The 14,050-nt window shown below is 49.3% G+C and overlaps 1 protein-coding gene across 3 annotated transcripts in view; it reads left to right on the top strand.

The window, feature by feature from the left end:
* The window catches only part of LOC121017006 (growth factor receptor-bound protein 10-like), a 121,584-nt gene that overhangs the window by 50,356 nt on the left and 57,178 nt on the right, over positions 1–14,050 (top strand). For 2 of the 3 annotated variants that reach the window (XM_040455072.1, XM_040455075.1), the window contains exon 3: positions 9,787–9,855. In XM_040455072.1, coding sequence (XP_040311006.1) covers positions 9,805–9,855 — 51 coding nt within the window. In that variant the 5' untranslated portion in view covers positions 9,787–9,804. Of the gene's footprint in view, positions 1–9,786; positions 9,909–14,050 lie in introns of those variants that run through there. The other variant, XM_040455074.1, reaches the window with a different exon arrangement.

The raw sequence follows: 14,050 nt of genomic DNA, 5'->3' as shown, positions 1-14,050 counted from the left end.
GTTAGAGAGAGGGGGAGGGAGAGAGAGAATCCCAAGCAGGCTCCTTGCCAGCACAGAGCCCAGAGTGGGGCTCGAACCCACGAACCGTGACATCATGACCTGAGCCGAAATCAAGAGTGGGTCGCTTAACCGACCGAGCCACCCAGGCGCCCCCCTCCCCCCTCCGCCGTGATTTATTTTAAGATTTGCAGCTTCTCTTTTCCAATTTTATTTTCATTTATTTACTTGCTTTTACTTCCAAATCAAATGTTCTTATTTAGCCTGCCCGTCGGCAGTTATGCTGGTTGGTCTGGTTGGAGGCCCCCCGGGGTGTGCTGTCGTGGGCGGAGTAGGGAACAAGACCACGTTCTTGATCGAGAAGGCATTTAGTCGCTCTCTGACAAGTGCTGTAGGATTGATGTCAGGTGCTGGCTGTGGCTGCGGGGCAGGGCCGCAGGGCGACGAGCTGGCACTGGGCTGTGCGGAGCGTCAGGAGCCGAGGGCCACCAGGCTGTTGCCTGAGTGTCCTGAGGAGGAGGCAGTGAGGAGAAAGTAGGAAACAGGCAAGCTGGAGGGAACAAAGTAAGTGCCCTAAGGAGACGTCTCGGCTTCCCCAGCAGGGTGAAATGCACATGTTGGATTTCTGGTCAAGTGAAGATGGAAAGAGTCCCCCAGTGTGTGCTGTCCTCGGCGGAGCAGGGAAGCCACCCTGCAGGTGACTTCAGGGGTCTTGGAGGCGGCTGGTTGCGTCCTCGTAAATGTAGGTCAGAGGAGGAGACCGTCAGGGGCGGAGCAGGAAGGCAGGGGAGGGGTGCGGGCAGGGGGAGGGAGCCGGTGGGCAGCAGGTGCGTGCCACTGAAGGCGGTGAGCTTTCAGGTGAGAGGCGCCACGTACACACTTGAACCTGAACCTGTCTTCACGTCGCGGGTCGTATCCCATCACCGTAGCTGACATCAAGGTCATGTGTGTTCAGTAAGGAAAACAGAGCAGAGGAGGAAATCAGAGCGGATCGCATGGATCCTGAGTCCGCGCTGAGCACTCTGCCAGGTGATACGAGCTGGGTGTACATGAGATGCCGGGTCCCTCGCTGCGCCTGCCAGCATCACAGTTGACATTTGTAGCATACGGGGTTCCCGCTATGGGAAGGGTTGACAGACACTTGAAATCGGCCACGAGCGTAATTCCCAGTAGGTTGTGATGAGAAAGGCATAGGTATGCCTGCCGGTCTCCAGAGATTCAGTGAGAAACTCCGAAAAAGTGGTTTTGGGTGCAACATTTAAAATCTTAGGATGGTCTTGTCATCGTCATTTAGCAGAAGTTGCCCTCAAAATGGAAAAAAATAAACATGAAACAAAAAGAACAAAGGCATGTTCAAGTCCAGCTGCTGGACCCAGAAGTGTAAATATTGACGTTGTTGAGAAAAATGTTGACTCTAGCATCAGCAGACTTTGGCTCTGCTTGAACTATTTTTCTGAACTGTCGTCTAATAAGGAAGAAAGTTCAGGCTTCGTGGTGAAGATTATTTAAACTTTTATCACAAGTTCAAAACCCCGTTAAAATGGATAGACTCCAATACATTGTTTATAATGGGATTCTGGCAAAGGACAGACTCATAATTAAAAGGACATATGGAATCCACACAGCGAGATGAACGTAGCAGTAAGCCTCTTTAATTGAAGGAAGACAGGACAGCAGTCACGGGTACAATTTCTTTGTCATTCTGCAACGGTTAGAGAGAATGCCGTTTATTGTTACAGAAAGCTCTAGTAGCAACCAGCCTAGGAGGCTTTTCCTCAGTATCTGTACAAAGCACATCATTTTGATAAGTCAGCTGATGATTTACATGATTTACGTGAGGCGCCTCGGGGGCTCAGTGGATTAAGTGTCCGACTTCGGCTCAGGTCATGATCTCACCGTTCGTGGGTTCGAGCCCCACGTCGGGCTCTGTGCTGACAGCCCGGAGCCTGCTTGGGATTCTTTGTCTCCCTCTCTCTCCGCCCCTCCCCTGCTTATGCTCTGTCTCTCTCAAAAATAAATCCACGTAAGAAAATAATAAATGTGGAACTCTTTACAAAGTGGCACAGTGTGTCATCGAGCCTGTATTGTTGTAGGACGTTTAGAAGTGAAGTTTTTTGCTCAGGAGCAGGATGAGGGTTTCAGTCTCCACGAGAGCACAGATCACGACCGTGATCCCAGTCTTTGTCAGGTACGGGTGGCAAGATGGATTTTACCAAGGGCTTGCGGTGGGGGTTTCATTTCACCTGCCAGACAGCTGGGTGACGTAGAGTCACAGAGCAGAGAGGGCATTACTGGTCAAGAGAGACCAAAACGGACAAGTCTTAACCAATTCCAAGTGGTAAAACTGGTGTGACCAGGAAGCATGTTAGAAATTAAAAAGAGAGGCGCCTGGCTGGCTCAGTCGGTTAAGCGTCCGACTTCGGCTCAGGTCATGATCTCGCGGTTTGTGAGTTTGAGCCCCGCGTCGGGCTCTGTGCTGACATCTCAGAGCCTAGAGCCTGCTTTGGATTCTGTGTCTCCCTCTCTTTCTGCCCCTCCCCCACTTATGCTCGCTCTCTCTCTCTCTCTCTCTCTCTCTCTCTCTGTCTCAAAGATAAACATGAAAAAAGATTTTTTAAAAAGTTTGTACAGAAGTGATATTTGCAAGCCTTGCTTTATCCATCTTCGAGTTTTAACATCCTAAGAAATTCTGCAGAATCTCATGCTTACATTTAAAAAAAAAATTAGCAAAAGTTTTAAATTTTGTTAAAGGAAGCTCATTGGACAGCCATCTTTTCTATGTTTCAAAAAAGCAGATAGGGGCACCTGGGTGGCACAGTCAGTTAATCATCCAACTCTTGATCTTGGCTCAGATCATGATATGACAGTTTGTGAGATCAAGCCCCACATTGGGCTCTGCACTGATGTTTTAGAGCCTGCTTAGGATTCTGTTTCTGCTCTCTCTCTCTCTCAATAAATAAATAAACTTAAAAAATAAAATAAAAAAGAGGATAAAACATATAAAACATAAATTTCCTATTTTAACCCCTTCTGAGTATGCAATTCAGTGGAATTACTTACATTCACAATGTTGTCTAACCACCATGACTGTCTATTTCTAGAACTTTTTCATCATCACAGACAGAAACTCTGTACCCATTAACCCTCCCTTCTCCCGAGCCCCTGCTCACTTCTACATTTTGTTTGTAGACAGCCTCGTGGAAGCGAGATCCTACAACATTTGTCCTTTGCCGACTGACTTAGTTCACTTAGCATAACTTCTTCAAGGCTCATCCTGTTGTAGCGTGTGTCAAACTTGCGTTCCTTTTCAAGGCTGAATAATATTCTGTCGTATGGATATGCTGCCTTTTGCTTATCCATTCATCTGCTGATGGACACTTGGGTTGTTTACACTGTTTCGCTATTGTAACAATGCTGCTTTGAACACGGGTGAACAAGTACTTGTTTGAGTCCTTGCTTTTGCTTCTTTTGGGGCTTATGCCTAAAAATAGAATTTCTGGACATACGTTAATTCTCCATTTGATTTTTTTGAAGAGTTGTTATACTGTTTTCCACAGAGGCTGTGCTGTTTTGTATTCTTACCGGCAGCAGAGAAGGGTTTCACTTTCTCCACATCCTCGCCAATGCTTATTCTCTGTGGTATCTCACCATGGTTTGATTTACATTTCCCTAATGACTAGTGATGTTGAGTGTCTTTTGATGTGTTCATTGGTCATTTTTATATCTTCCCTGGAGAAATGTCTAGTTAAGGCCATTTTTAAAATTGGTGGCCTGTTTTCTCACTGTTGAGTTGTAGGTGTTCTTTATATATGCTGGATATTAATCCCTTATCAAATAAATGATTTGCAACTATTTTGTCCTTTTTTATGGGTTTTTGCCATCTCTTGATCGTATCCTTGGTACAAATGGTTTTAATTTTGATGAAGTCTGATTTGTCTTTTCTTGTTGCTGATGCATTTGGTGTCCTAACTAGAAGTCTGTGTCAAATCCAACATCATGAAGACTTTTATGCTTTCTTGTAAGAGTTTTACAGTTTTAACTCCTAGGTTTAGGTCTTTGATCCATTTGAGTAAATGTTCATTGAGAGTGTAAGATAGGAGTTCAACCTCATCCTTTTGCATGTGGATATCCAGTTTTTCCAAAACTGCTTGTTGAAGAGGCTGTCCTTTCCCCATTGAATGGCCCTGACACCTTTGTTGAAAATCAGCCTGCCATCATACGTGAGGGTTTATTTCTGCGGGCTCTGTTGTATTCCATTGGTCTGTCCATCTGCCATCTCACACTGTCTTTATCACCAAAGCTTTGTAGTCAGTTTTGAAATCAGGAAATGTGAGTCCTCCAACCTTGTTCTTCCTTTTCAAGATTTTTTTTTTTTTTTTGGCTGTTTGGGGTCCTTTGAGGGTCTATATGAATTTTAGAAAGGTTTTATCGATTTCTGCAAAAAAAAATGCCAGTGGGAATTTGTGAGGGATGGCACTGACTCTGTATATGCTTTGGGTATTGTCATCATCTTAAAACTGTTAAATATTCCCAGCTATGAACACAGGATGTTTTCCGTGTTTATATTTCTTTTATAGTCTTAGAGCGACGTTTGTAATTTTTAGTACACAAGTGTTTGCCTCATTAGGTAAATATATTCCTAGTTGTTATTCTTGATGCTGTTTCAAGTGGATTTGTTTTCTTCATTTCTTTTTCAGATTTTTTGTTGTTGGAGTGTAGAAACACAACTAGTTTTAGTGTGTTATCTTACATTGTGTAACTTTGATGCATTTGTTAATTCTAATTATGTGTGCATCTTAGTAATTTTTAGGGTTTTCTATGGATAAGATTGTGTCGTCTGTGAACAGAGATTGTATTAGTTCCTTTCCAATTTGGATGCCTTTTTATTTCTTTTTCTTGCTGTATTGCTCTAGCTAGAACTTCCAACGCTATGTTGAGTAGAAGATGCAAAAACTGACATCCTCACCTTCTTTCTGATCTTAAGGGAAAAGCTTTCTATCTTTCACCATTAAATCCAATGAGAGCTAGGTTTGGTGCATTTTATTAGAGACTCGAGTTACTCTGATCTTCTTACTGTATCGAACTATAGTGTTCTTATCCCAAAGGGAGCTACTCAGCAGGACTTACGGGATGTCTATTATTCTGACTGAGAAGCAATCTCATTTGGTAAATGCTTTCAAAGGTCGTATTTAGGTGATAACATTGGCATGTGTATGTGATATTTCTGGCACTCCAACACCCATTAAATTTGAAGCTTCGGGGGAAACTTACGTGTCTCCACGTGTTGAACATGTCCAAGAGTTCCGGAGGCAAACAAGGCTGGGCAGGGCGGCACGCACGGAGTGAGCTGGAAGGAATGTGGGGAGCAGTGGCAGAAGGGGGCATGGGGCAACAGGGCAGCCATTAGCACAGGTGCCGAGAGGGTCCTTAAGGGGCCAGAAGGGTGTTAACCCCTCCCCAAGGCCCGCGGGGATGTGGGCGAAGGGGAGAAAATTAGCCTGCTCAGGGAAGGGAGGCTGCGGGCTGAAGAAGGTGGAGGGTGTGTTTGGAGAAGGGCCGGGGGCTGGGAGGTTGACCACGCAGAGTCATCAGACTCAGATGGGCACTGGGGAGGCCTACAGGAGACACCACGCGTGGTCCTGGGATCTGGCCGTGGTTGGCTGGGGTGCATACGTCAGGGTTCTCGTGAGACACCGAACATGTGTGTGTACATACAAAGAGATCTATTTTAAGGAATTGGCTGACGTGATTGTTGGGGTCTGAGAAGTCTGAAATCCCTGGGCCAGGCTGGCAGTCTGGAAACTCAGGAGTTTGCTGCAGTCTTGAGGTCAGATCCCTTCTTTGCGAAATCTCAGTCTTTGCTCTTACGGCCCTCAGCTGATTGCACGAGGCCCACCTCTTGTAGGGAGGGTAATCCCCTTTGCCTAAAAGTCCAGTGATTGCAGATGTCAACCACTTCCCCAGAGTACTTTCAGAATAGCAGCTAGGTTGGTGTTGGGATTAAACGTCTGGATGCTGGACACACGGACACATGAGACTTGCTACCATAGGCCCAGGTTGACTTATGGGCCAGACAGGTTTACAGGCTTGGGGGCTACTGGCCTTGCCCAAGGCTGGAGAGAGGTGACCAGCCACAGCCGTGCCCATGCAGTAGAGAAGCTGGTTACCGCGTGGGGCCCTCCCGCCATCTTGTCAGGGCTTCCATTGCCCCTCCCCTCTTCCCTTCAGCCTAGCAGCCTCTTACAGGTCATTTTCTGGTTTCTGTGCAGATGGATTAAAGGATCCTAAACTCTTAGCGAAAACATAATTGCCTGGTAGTGGATGTTATAGATTTAGGGCACTTCTGTTCCTTTTAGCTGAAATAGCAATTTAATAGTGTTTTCCTATCTTGGGTCTGTATTAGTATTTCAGGACCGACTGCCTTAACAGAATTGTACAGACTGGGCAGCTCAAATAACAGAATTTATTTCCTCTTGGCTCTGGAGGCCGAAGTCTGAGATCGAGGTGTGGGCAGGGCTGGGACCTCGTGAGGCCCCTCTCTGTGGACGTGTAGACGGCCGTCTTCTCCCCATGTCTTCCCGCGGTCGCCCCTCTGTGTGTGTCTGTGTCCTCAGGTCCCCTCACATTGACTCGGGGGCCACACTAACACCTCATTTTAAGCTAATCACATCTTTAAAGACCTCCACCTCCAAATACAGCCATGTTGTGGTTCCTGGGCATTAGGGCTTCAACTTTTGAATTGTGGGGAGGACACGCTTCAGCCCACGACTGGGTCTTACCTTCGAATTTTTTTTTTTTTCAACGTTTATTTATTTTTGGGACAGAGAGAGACAGAGCATGAACGGGCGAGGGGCAGAGAGAGAGGGAGACACAGAATCGGAAACAGGCTCCAGGCTCTGAGCCATTAGCCCAGAGCCCGACGCGGGGCTCGAACTCCCGGACTGCGAGATCGTGACCTGGCTGAAGTCGGACACTTAACCGACTGCGCCACCCAGGCGCCCCTCGAATTTTTTGCTATCTTTCTTTTTAGGTTTATTTGTTTCGAGAGAGGCAGAGACAGTGTGAGTGGGGGAGGGACAAAGAGAGAGAGGGAGAGAGAATCCCAAGCAGGCTCCGCATTGTCAGTGCAGAACCCCACATGGGGCTCGAACACACGAAACCACGAGATCACGACCTGAGCCAAAACCAAGAGTTGGGTGCTCAACTGACTGAACTGCCCAGGCGCCCCAATTTTGTTGCTTTTTGGTTGACGGAATGAATGTCCTTACTTTTATGCCCCACTGGAGTCTTTCAGGATTCCCCTGGGAAGCTTTCGTGAGTCTTCCTTTCTGAATTCTGAAAAACTCCGACTGTCTGGTCAGAGAATCTTCACTCTGCCCCAGATGCGTGAGAGGTGCGGGGTCGAGATCGGCTGGGGAAGATGGTGTTCCCTTCACAGCCAGGCGCTGTTCTCTGCACCCCGAGTTTTGCGCCGAACTGCAGACTGTTCAACCTTTTTGCCACTGTGTTTGATGCGTTCTCCCTGGGGTCTGTTGTCCACGTTCCTGGGATTTTGCGTCCACGGACTGTACTGTCTGCAGCATTGATTCTGATTTGACTGCCCACAGCCTCCGGTTTATCTTGTCCCGGGCAGTTCCTGCCTGTCCTGTTTCTTCCATTCTCCTTTTTTCTTTCATTGAGAGAAATGAGCCACTGACTATATAGTCTTTGTTTTTCTTGTAGTAAAACGACTTCAGGGAAGTGGGACCTTCTGTGCTCTGAGTATAGGAGCAGAAAAATTTTTTAAGTTTATTTGTTTGTTTTGAGAGAGAGGGAGAGAGAGAATCCTTAGCAGACTCTGCATTGTCAGCACAGAGCCCAACGTGGGGCTCAGTCTCATGAGCCGTGAGATCATGACCTGAGCTGAAGTCAAGAGTCAGTTGCTTAACCAACTGAACCCCTCAAGGTGCCCCCAGAAAGTGTTTTTTTAAGCTCGGTTTCCTTGCTGCCTCGTTGTGGGGATTCTTGTTATTGTTCATTATTCTTGCTCCTCTGAAAGGCAGCCTCAGAGGAGACCCTGTGTTCTAGAATAGCAGGACACCTGCCTGTCCCTGGGCCTCCTCTGGGGACACCATAGGAGAGGCGGGTAGTCCTGTTGGAGGCGGCTCCTGGACATGGTGGGGTGGCCGTCCTAGAGCTGCTGTGTTTTCTTCCTGCTCTAAAGGGGTTGACAGTGATGACTGCCAGCGCCCTCTTTGTGAAACCGGCTTGGATCCAGATGCCAGAAACCCAGTGGACACTGACTGAGCGAGCCATCTTGGAGCAGTGTTGATTGGCGAGAGGCAGTCTGAGGGGGCTTCCTGGAGGAGGTGATCCCTGAGCTCAGTCCTACAGGGCATAGGAAGGTAGCTGGTGGTGGAGCAGGGAAAGACAGCCGCAAACGCAGAGGCTTGAGAAAAGCCTCTCGTGGCCAGGGATTATGAATTGTTCAGCGGGGCTGGGCCGAAGAAGGGCCGATGGTCCAGGCACCTCTGGGACCGATTATGATGGAGAGCGTTCATTGCTGCCATTCCTGAAAATGTTCCCAGCGTCCAATGATTTCCACATGAGAAGACATTGTCCCTGGTTCCTCCCTGTTCCCGGAATCCTCCCCCTGCTCTCTGATTACCGCTGAGCTTTAGAAGGAAGGATCTCAGAGAAGCTCGCTTCATGGAAGTTTGGCCTTGGTTTTTTTGTGTTCAGAGGCAAACGGGTGACCCGTCTGAGTCCCGGCCAAGCTGCTGGTTGCCCCTAACCTCCCCGCCCCACCCGTCCTCTGCGTCAGAGGGGAGGGAGATTCGCTGTCTGCTTTGTATGCATCAGGCATGTGGTTTGTGCTGCAGCAGATTAAAAACGAAAATGACAGGGTCTGTGTTTCGTGCTTATTGGGATCTCACTGTAGGAGCCAATGTGCTTTTAAGAAGAAAAAAAAAATTTTTTTTTAAGTTTATTTATTTTTGAGAGAGAGAGCACGAGCTGGGGAGGAGCAGAGAGAGAGGGAGAGAGAGAATCCCAAGCAGGCTCTGTGCTGTCAGTGTGGAGCCTGATGCGGGGCTTGATCCCACGAACTGCGAGATCGTGATCTGAGCTGAAATTAAGGGTCAGGTGCTTAACTGACTGAGCCACCCAGGCGCCCCCACGATGGGCTTTTGAATACAGCTCATGCTACTTGTAGCTCACACAGAAGCGAGGAGAGGCTTAATGTGGTTCAGAAGTCCATTTCTGTGAATGTCATTGTCAGAGATTGTAATCACAGAACCATGCCTCCAGGGAGAGTGTGACACCAGTGGGGGCGTCAGATGCCCGTAACAGTGTTTTGATCTCGGCTGCGGCCGGGAGAGTCAGCATACACACGGGCGGTACCGGGGAGACCCTGACCACACACAGCTTCCTCGGTGCTTGATTGGAATGAGGCTCAATCCATATTCCCCAAAGGAAGATCAAGTCTTCAGGGTGTTAATATCTGTAATGACCAAAGGAGCCCAGCGGTCCCTGGGAGCCTCCGCGGGGGGCCGGCGCCCCCCACACCCCTCTGAGGGCCCCCGCGCCCCATGGATCCTGTGACCGTGCGGACGGCCTTCCCAGGGTTCCGTAGCCGGTCTCTGTGTGAGAAGAAAAGCGGGGACCCCTTGAGCAGACCTCCCACCTGAGTGCCTGATCGCGCGAGGGTGTCCAGGGGCCACCGGCTCGGGTGTGTCGCCCTGGAACAAGCTGCGAGCAGTGACCGTGGTGTCCCGTCTGGCTGCTTCTCACGGTCTGTCTCTGTTGCAGGTGCTGAAGAAGGAGCCCATGGCTTTAGCCGGCTGCCCGGATTCCTTCTTGCACCATCCGTACCACCAGGTATGGGGGAGCGTGGATGTTGGATGCCAGCAGGCGGAGCTGGCACCCGTGTGGTCAGTAACCATGACGGGTCACCAGGGGGGATGTCTGCACTGGGGTCACCGGCGTGTTCTGGAAGATCTTACCACGTGTCCCCCTCGGCCACGGCTTCCGGGTTCCAGAGGGTTGTCACTGTGGTGCGGTCTTGCCTCTGATGTGTGGGAAGAGGTGTTTGGGATAAAGCAGGTGCCACGTGGTCGTCTGCTGGGCCCCAAACCTCCAGAAGGCCCGTTCGAGTGGCGGCTGCGGGGATGTTCAGCCAGAGACCTGAGCATCTGGGGCACGACGCGGGGAGAGGAGGGTGTCCTGACCTGGGTGCAGCTTGTGCTTTGGGGGTAGAAGCCTCCCCCCCCCCCCCAACTGGCTCCTTTTTCCCTCTGCCTGGAAGCATCAGGTGGGGGTTTGTGGAGGACAAGTTCATATCTGCTCCTCTGGTTTCCCAGGCTCTTCGTGGGCTGCTCGGTGAATTTCCTCTGTTAATTTCCTTCATCTTTGGACCCATGTTTTCTTTCTTTTTTTTTTTTTTTTTAAAGTTTATGTATTTATTTTGGGAGAGACAGAGCATGAGCAGGGGAGGGGTGGGGGAGGGGATAGAGAGAATCCCAAACAGGCCCCACGCCGTCAGCATGAGCATCAGCCCAACGTGAGGCTCGATCCCACAACCCTGGGATCAACCCTGGGATGGAGCCACCCGGGTGCCCCCACCTTCTGAACCACGGTTTTGTTTGAGCCTTTACTTTGCAGGGTGGAGGGCTGCCCTTGAAGGAATGAATCCTGGTTCTTTGGACTTGACACAGGGCGCCTGGTTTATCTTTATTGGTCCTTTAGCATGTCAAGCACCTGTTCTCTCTCTCAATCTCTCTCTCCTTTCTTTCTCTCTCTCTCTTTCTCCTCTCTCTCTCTTTCTCTCTCTCTTGGCCTCCAGCTCTCCAGCATGGCTCCCTGATTTTGAGGCCCTTCCGTATGCTCTACCCTTGACTGGAGTTCTGCACTTCTCTGAACTTGTGTTTCCTTCCCTTGGTCTGTCGAGTCACTTTTTAGCGACTGTGATGAAAATTTGCTTATTCATCGGCTGCAGAGAGCTTTCTTTTTAATTAAAAAAAAAATTTTTTTTTTAATGTTTATTTCTTTTTGAGAGAGAGAGACAGAGTAGGAGCAGGGGAGGGGCAGAGAGAGAGGGAGACACAGAATCCAAAGTAGGCTCCAGGCTCTGAGCTGTCAGCATAGAGCTCGATGTGGGGCTTGAACCCACGGACCGTGAGATCATGGCCTGAGCCGAAGTCAGACGCTTAACTGACTGAGCCACCCAGGCGCCCCTGATCTTTTATTGTTGTTGTTGTTGTTGTTTTGGTATCAAAGTGAAGTGAACCTTCCAAGAAAGGCTGAATGTTAGGAATACCATTCGTGGTAGCCACTGAATTTGGGACAAGGCCAGAACGAGTTACAAGCTGGAAAAGAGGGCCAGCACCTAGTAGAAGTGGGAAGGGTGTTCTGCTTAAGCCATGGTTGTTTGCTTATTCCTAAAAGAGGCCTTGGGGCTCCTGGGTGGCTCAGTCAGTTAAAGGTCAGACTCTTAATTTCGGCTCAGGTCATGGTCTCACAGTTTGTGAGTTCGAGCCCCACACTGGGCTCTTTGCTGCCGGTGCAGAGCCTACTTGGGATTCTCTCTCTCTCTCTCTCTCTCTCTCTCTCTCTCTCTCTCTCCCCCCCCCTCTGTCTCTGCCCCCCGCCAAATAAATAAATAAACTTAAACAAGAGGCTTCACCCTGTTGGTTAAAGCTCCATGCTGCATCCATGGGTCGTAGGTCCAATCCTCCCGTGGCCCCTTAGCTGTGGCCAGTTGTCTGGGTGCAGATTGTACCCATCATCTGGCCTGCCGCCTTGCACTTCATACCATTGCTTCCAAATGGAAAAGATCAGTGCACTACGTGGAAAACTGTCCCTGAGGGAGTCCGTCTGAAAGTTGGTGGAGAGGTGTCCTCTCCAGCTGGTTACAGAGCGGACCTGATGGACGGAAGGGTGATGGCACAAAGACCCTCTTGCCTCCCTCCGCCCCCCTCCTTCCGTTTTCAGTCTTCTGTGGGTCTCACAGAGACAGCAGAAGCACCCAGTAAAGGTCATGCCTTTCTCCACAGACGCACTAGCTGTTTGTCATTGCCGCCCCGGATGCCCAAGGCAGTTCTGCATAAGCCAGAAAGCCGTGGAGGGGGTGTGGGGGGCAACCCCAGTGAAACTCTGTCACCCCTTGGTGAAATGCTCAGTCGTGACTTTCGGTGGCATTTGACAGCACGGTCCTCCGCTCGTAAAAATGCGGCAGCCGGACTTGGCAGTTGGCATCCACTGTTCCTGGAAAATCAGATGACTGTTGCAGAATTTCTCAGAAAATGGCATGATTTACAGTGAGTTCCAGTCTTGAGCAATCTGCAATTATGGCAATTTAGAGGAATCTCCCAAGTCTTCATGGAGAAGAATTTCTTAAGATCTTTAGCATACTATCGGATTTCTGACTCGAGCTGTTCCGTATGTGCTGGGGCTCGGATTAGATAACGGGCTTCGGTCAGTGAGTGGCCGAGATGTAGAGTTTTTTTATGGACCCAGAAGCACCCAAGTTAGCGTGTGCATTCAGTTATCATGCTTTCCGCTTTAGCGGCCCCGGGGTTGGTGGAATAGGGAACAAACAGCTTCACTTTTAAGACTTAGAGTTTTCCTTTAAAATCTGATATTGTCGTTGTTCGGTGGCCTTTGTGGGGGGGGGGGGTGGATCTTGTAACACTCCTGTGCCTCAGTTTCCCTGCTGGCCCAAAAGGGTTAATGGTGTCCAGGTCGTGTGGGGATTGGAGCAAGGGCATGGAAATTGCCCAGCACGGGGGTGACCACGTCTGGGACACCCGGCCCAGGATAGTTACCTTTAATTCCTTGGTCACTGATTGTGCCAGACACAGTGTCTGAGCTAGGGGGGTGGGTGGCTTTGCACGAGGCAGGCAAGTTCCCCAGGCTTATGAGTCTTAGTTGGGAAGGCGGACACGGGACAGCTGGCAGATAAGATGATTGTGAACGATGACAGTGATTCTGAGGCAGATACAATAGGCTGGTGGGGGAGAAAGGAGGTCAAGGAGGCCTCCCTGGAGGAAGTGCCCAGAGCCGCAGGTGGTGCCCAGATAGGACTGGGCAGAAGGATGCAGGGAGGAAAATCCTGGCTTGGGGAGGTGGGGGAGGTTAGACTTTGGCCACGTAGGAACAGGGCGTCTGGGGGGGAGGGGGTTATAAATAGACGCCTGCAGCCCATGGTCTGCAATTTTACAATTCCCAAAGCTCGGGGCGCCTGGGTGGCTCAGTTGGTTAAGCGTCCGACGTCGGCTTAGGTCGTGGTCTCACAGTTTGTGAGTTCGAGCCCCGTGTCGGGCTCTGTGCTGACAGCTCAATGCCTGGAACCTGTTTCAGATTCTGTGTCTCCCTCTCTCTCTGCCCTTCCCTCGCTCACTCTCTGTCTCTCTTTCTCTCAAAAATAAATACACATGAAAAAATAAATAAACATGAAAAAATAATTAAAAAGTGAAACCCCCAAAGCTCTAAACTGAGAAGTATTGTCATTTCTCACGTCACAGGAGAATTCGATTCGACTTGTTCAGAGAGAGAGAGAGAACGATTGTGAGTGGGGGAGGGGCTGAGAGAGATGAGAGGGAGAATCTTTTTTTTAAATTTTTTTTAATGTTTTTGATTTATTCTAGAGAGAGAGAGAGAGAGAGAGAGACAGAGCATGAGCAAGGGAGGGGCACAGTGAGAGAGGGACACGGAATCTGAAGCAGACTCCAGGCTCTGAGCTGTCAGCACAGACCTGAGTCTAAATTAAGAGTCTGACACTTGAGCCACCCAGGAGCCCCTCGAATCCAAAACTTTCTGAATTCCCACCTACTTCTAGCCCCCGGGGTTTTGAGGAAGGGATTATGCACCTATTTCAAGGTGCATTTTATCTATTCACTATAAACAAAAGCAGCGTTTATTATCCTTATGAAGAATGTTGGAAGTAGGCAGTGTGATGGGTTCAGGTAAAATGCGTGAACAGAGTGTTGAGCTGTGCTGTGGCACTGAAATGCTTGAATGTAAACGTGATACAGGTGATCAGGCTTATGCTTGAACTTCCAAATATTTATTCTGA

This window comes from Herpailurus yagouaroundi, unplaced genomic scaffold (assembly GCF_014898765.1).
Source record: "Herpailurus yagouaroundi ecotype Mexico unplaced genomic scaffold, PumYag 214, whole genome shotgun sequence".
In the NCBI taxonomy this organism is placed as follows: domain Eukaryota; kingdom Metazoa; phylum Chordata; class Mammalia; order Carnivora; family Felidae; genus Herpailurus; species Herpailurus yagouaroundi.
This window is presented reverse-complemented; position numbering and strand designations above follow the sequence as displayed.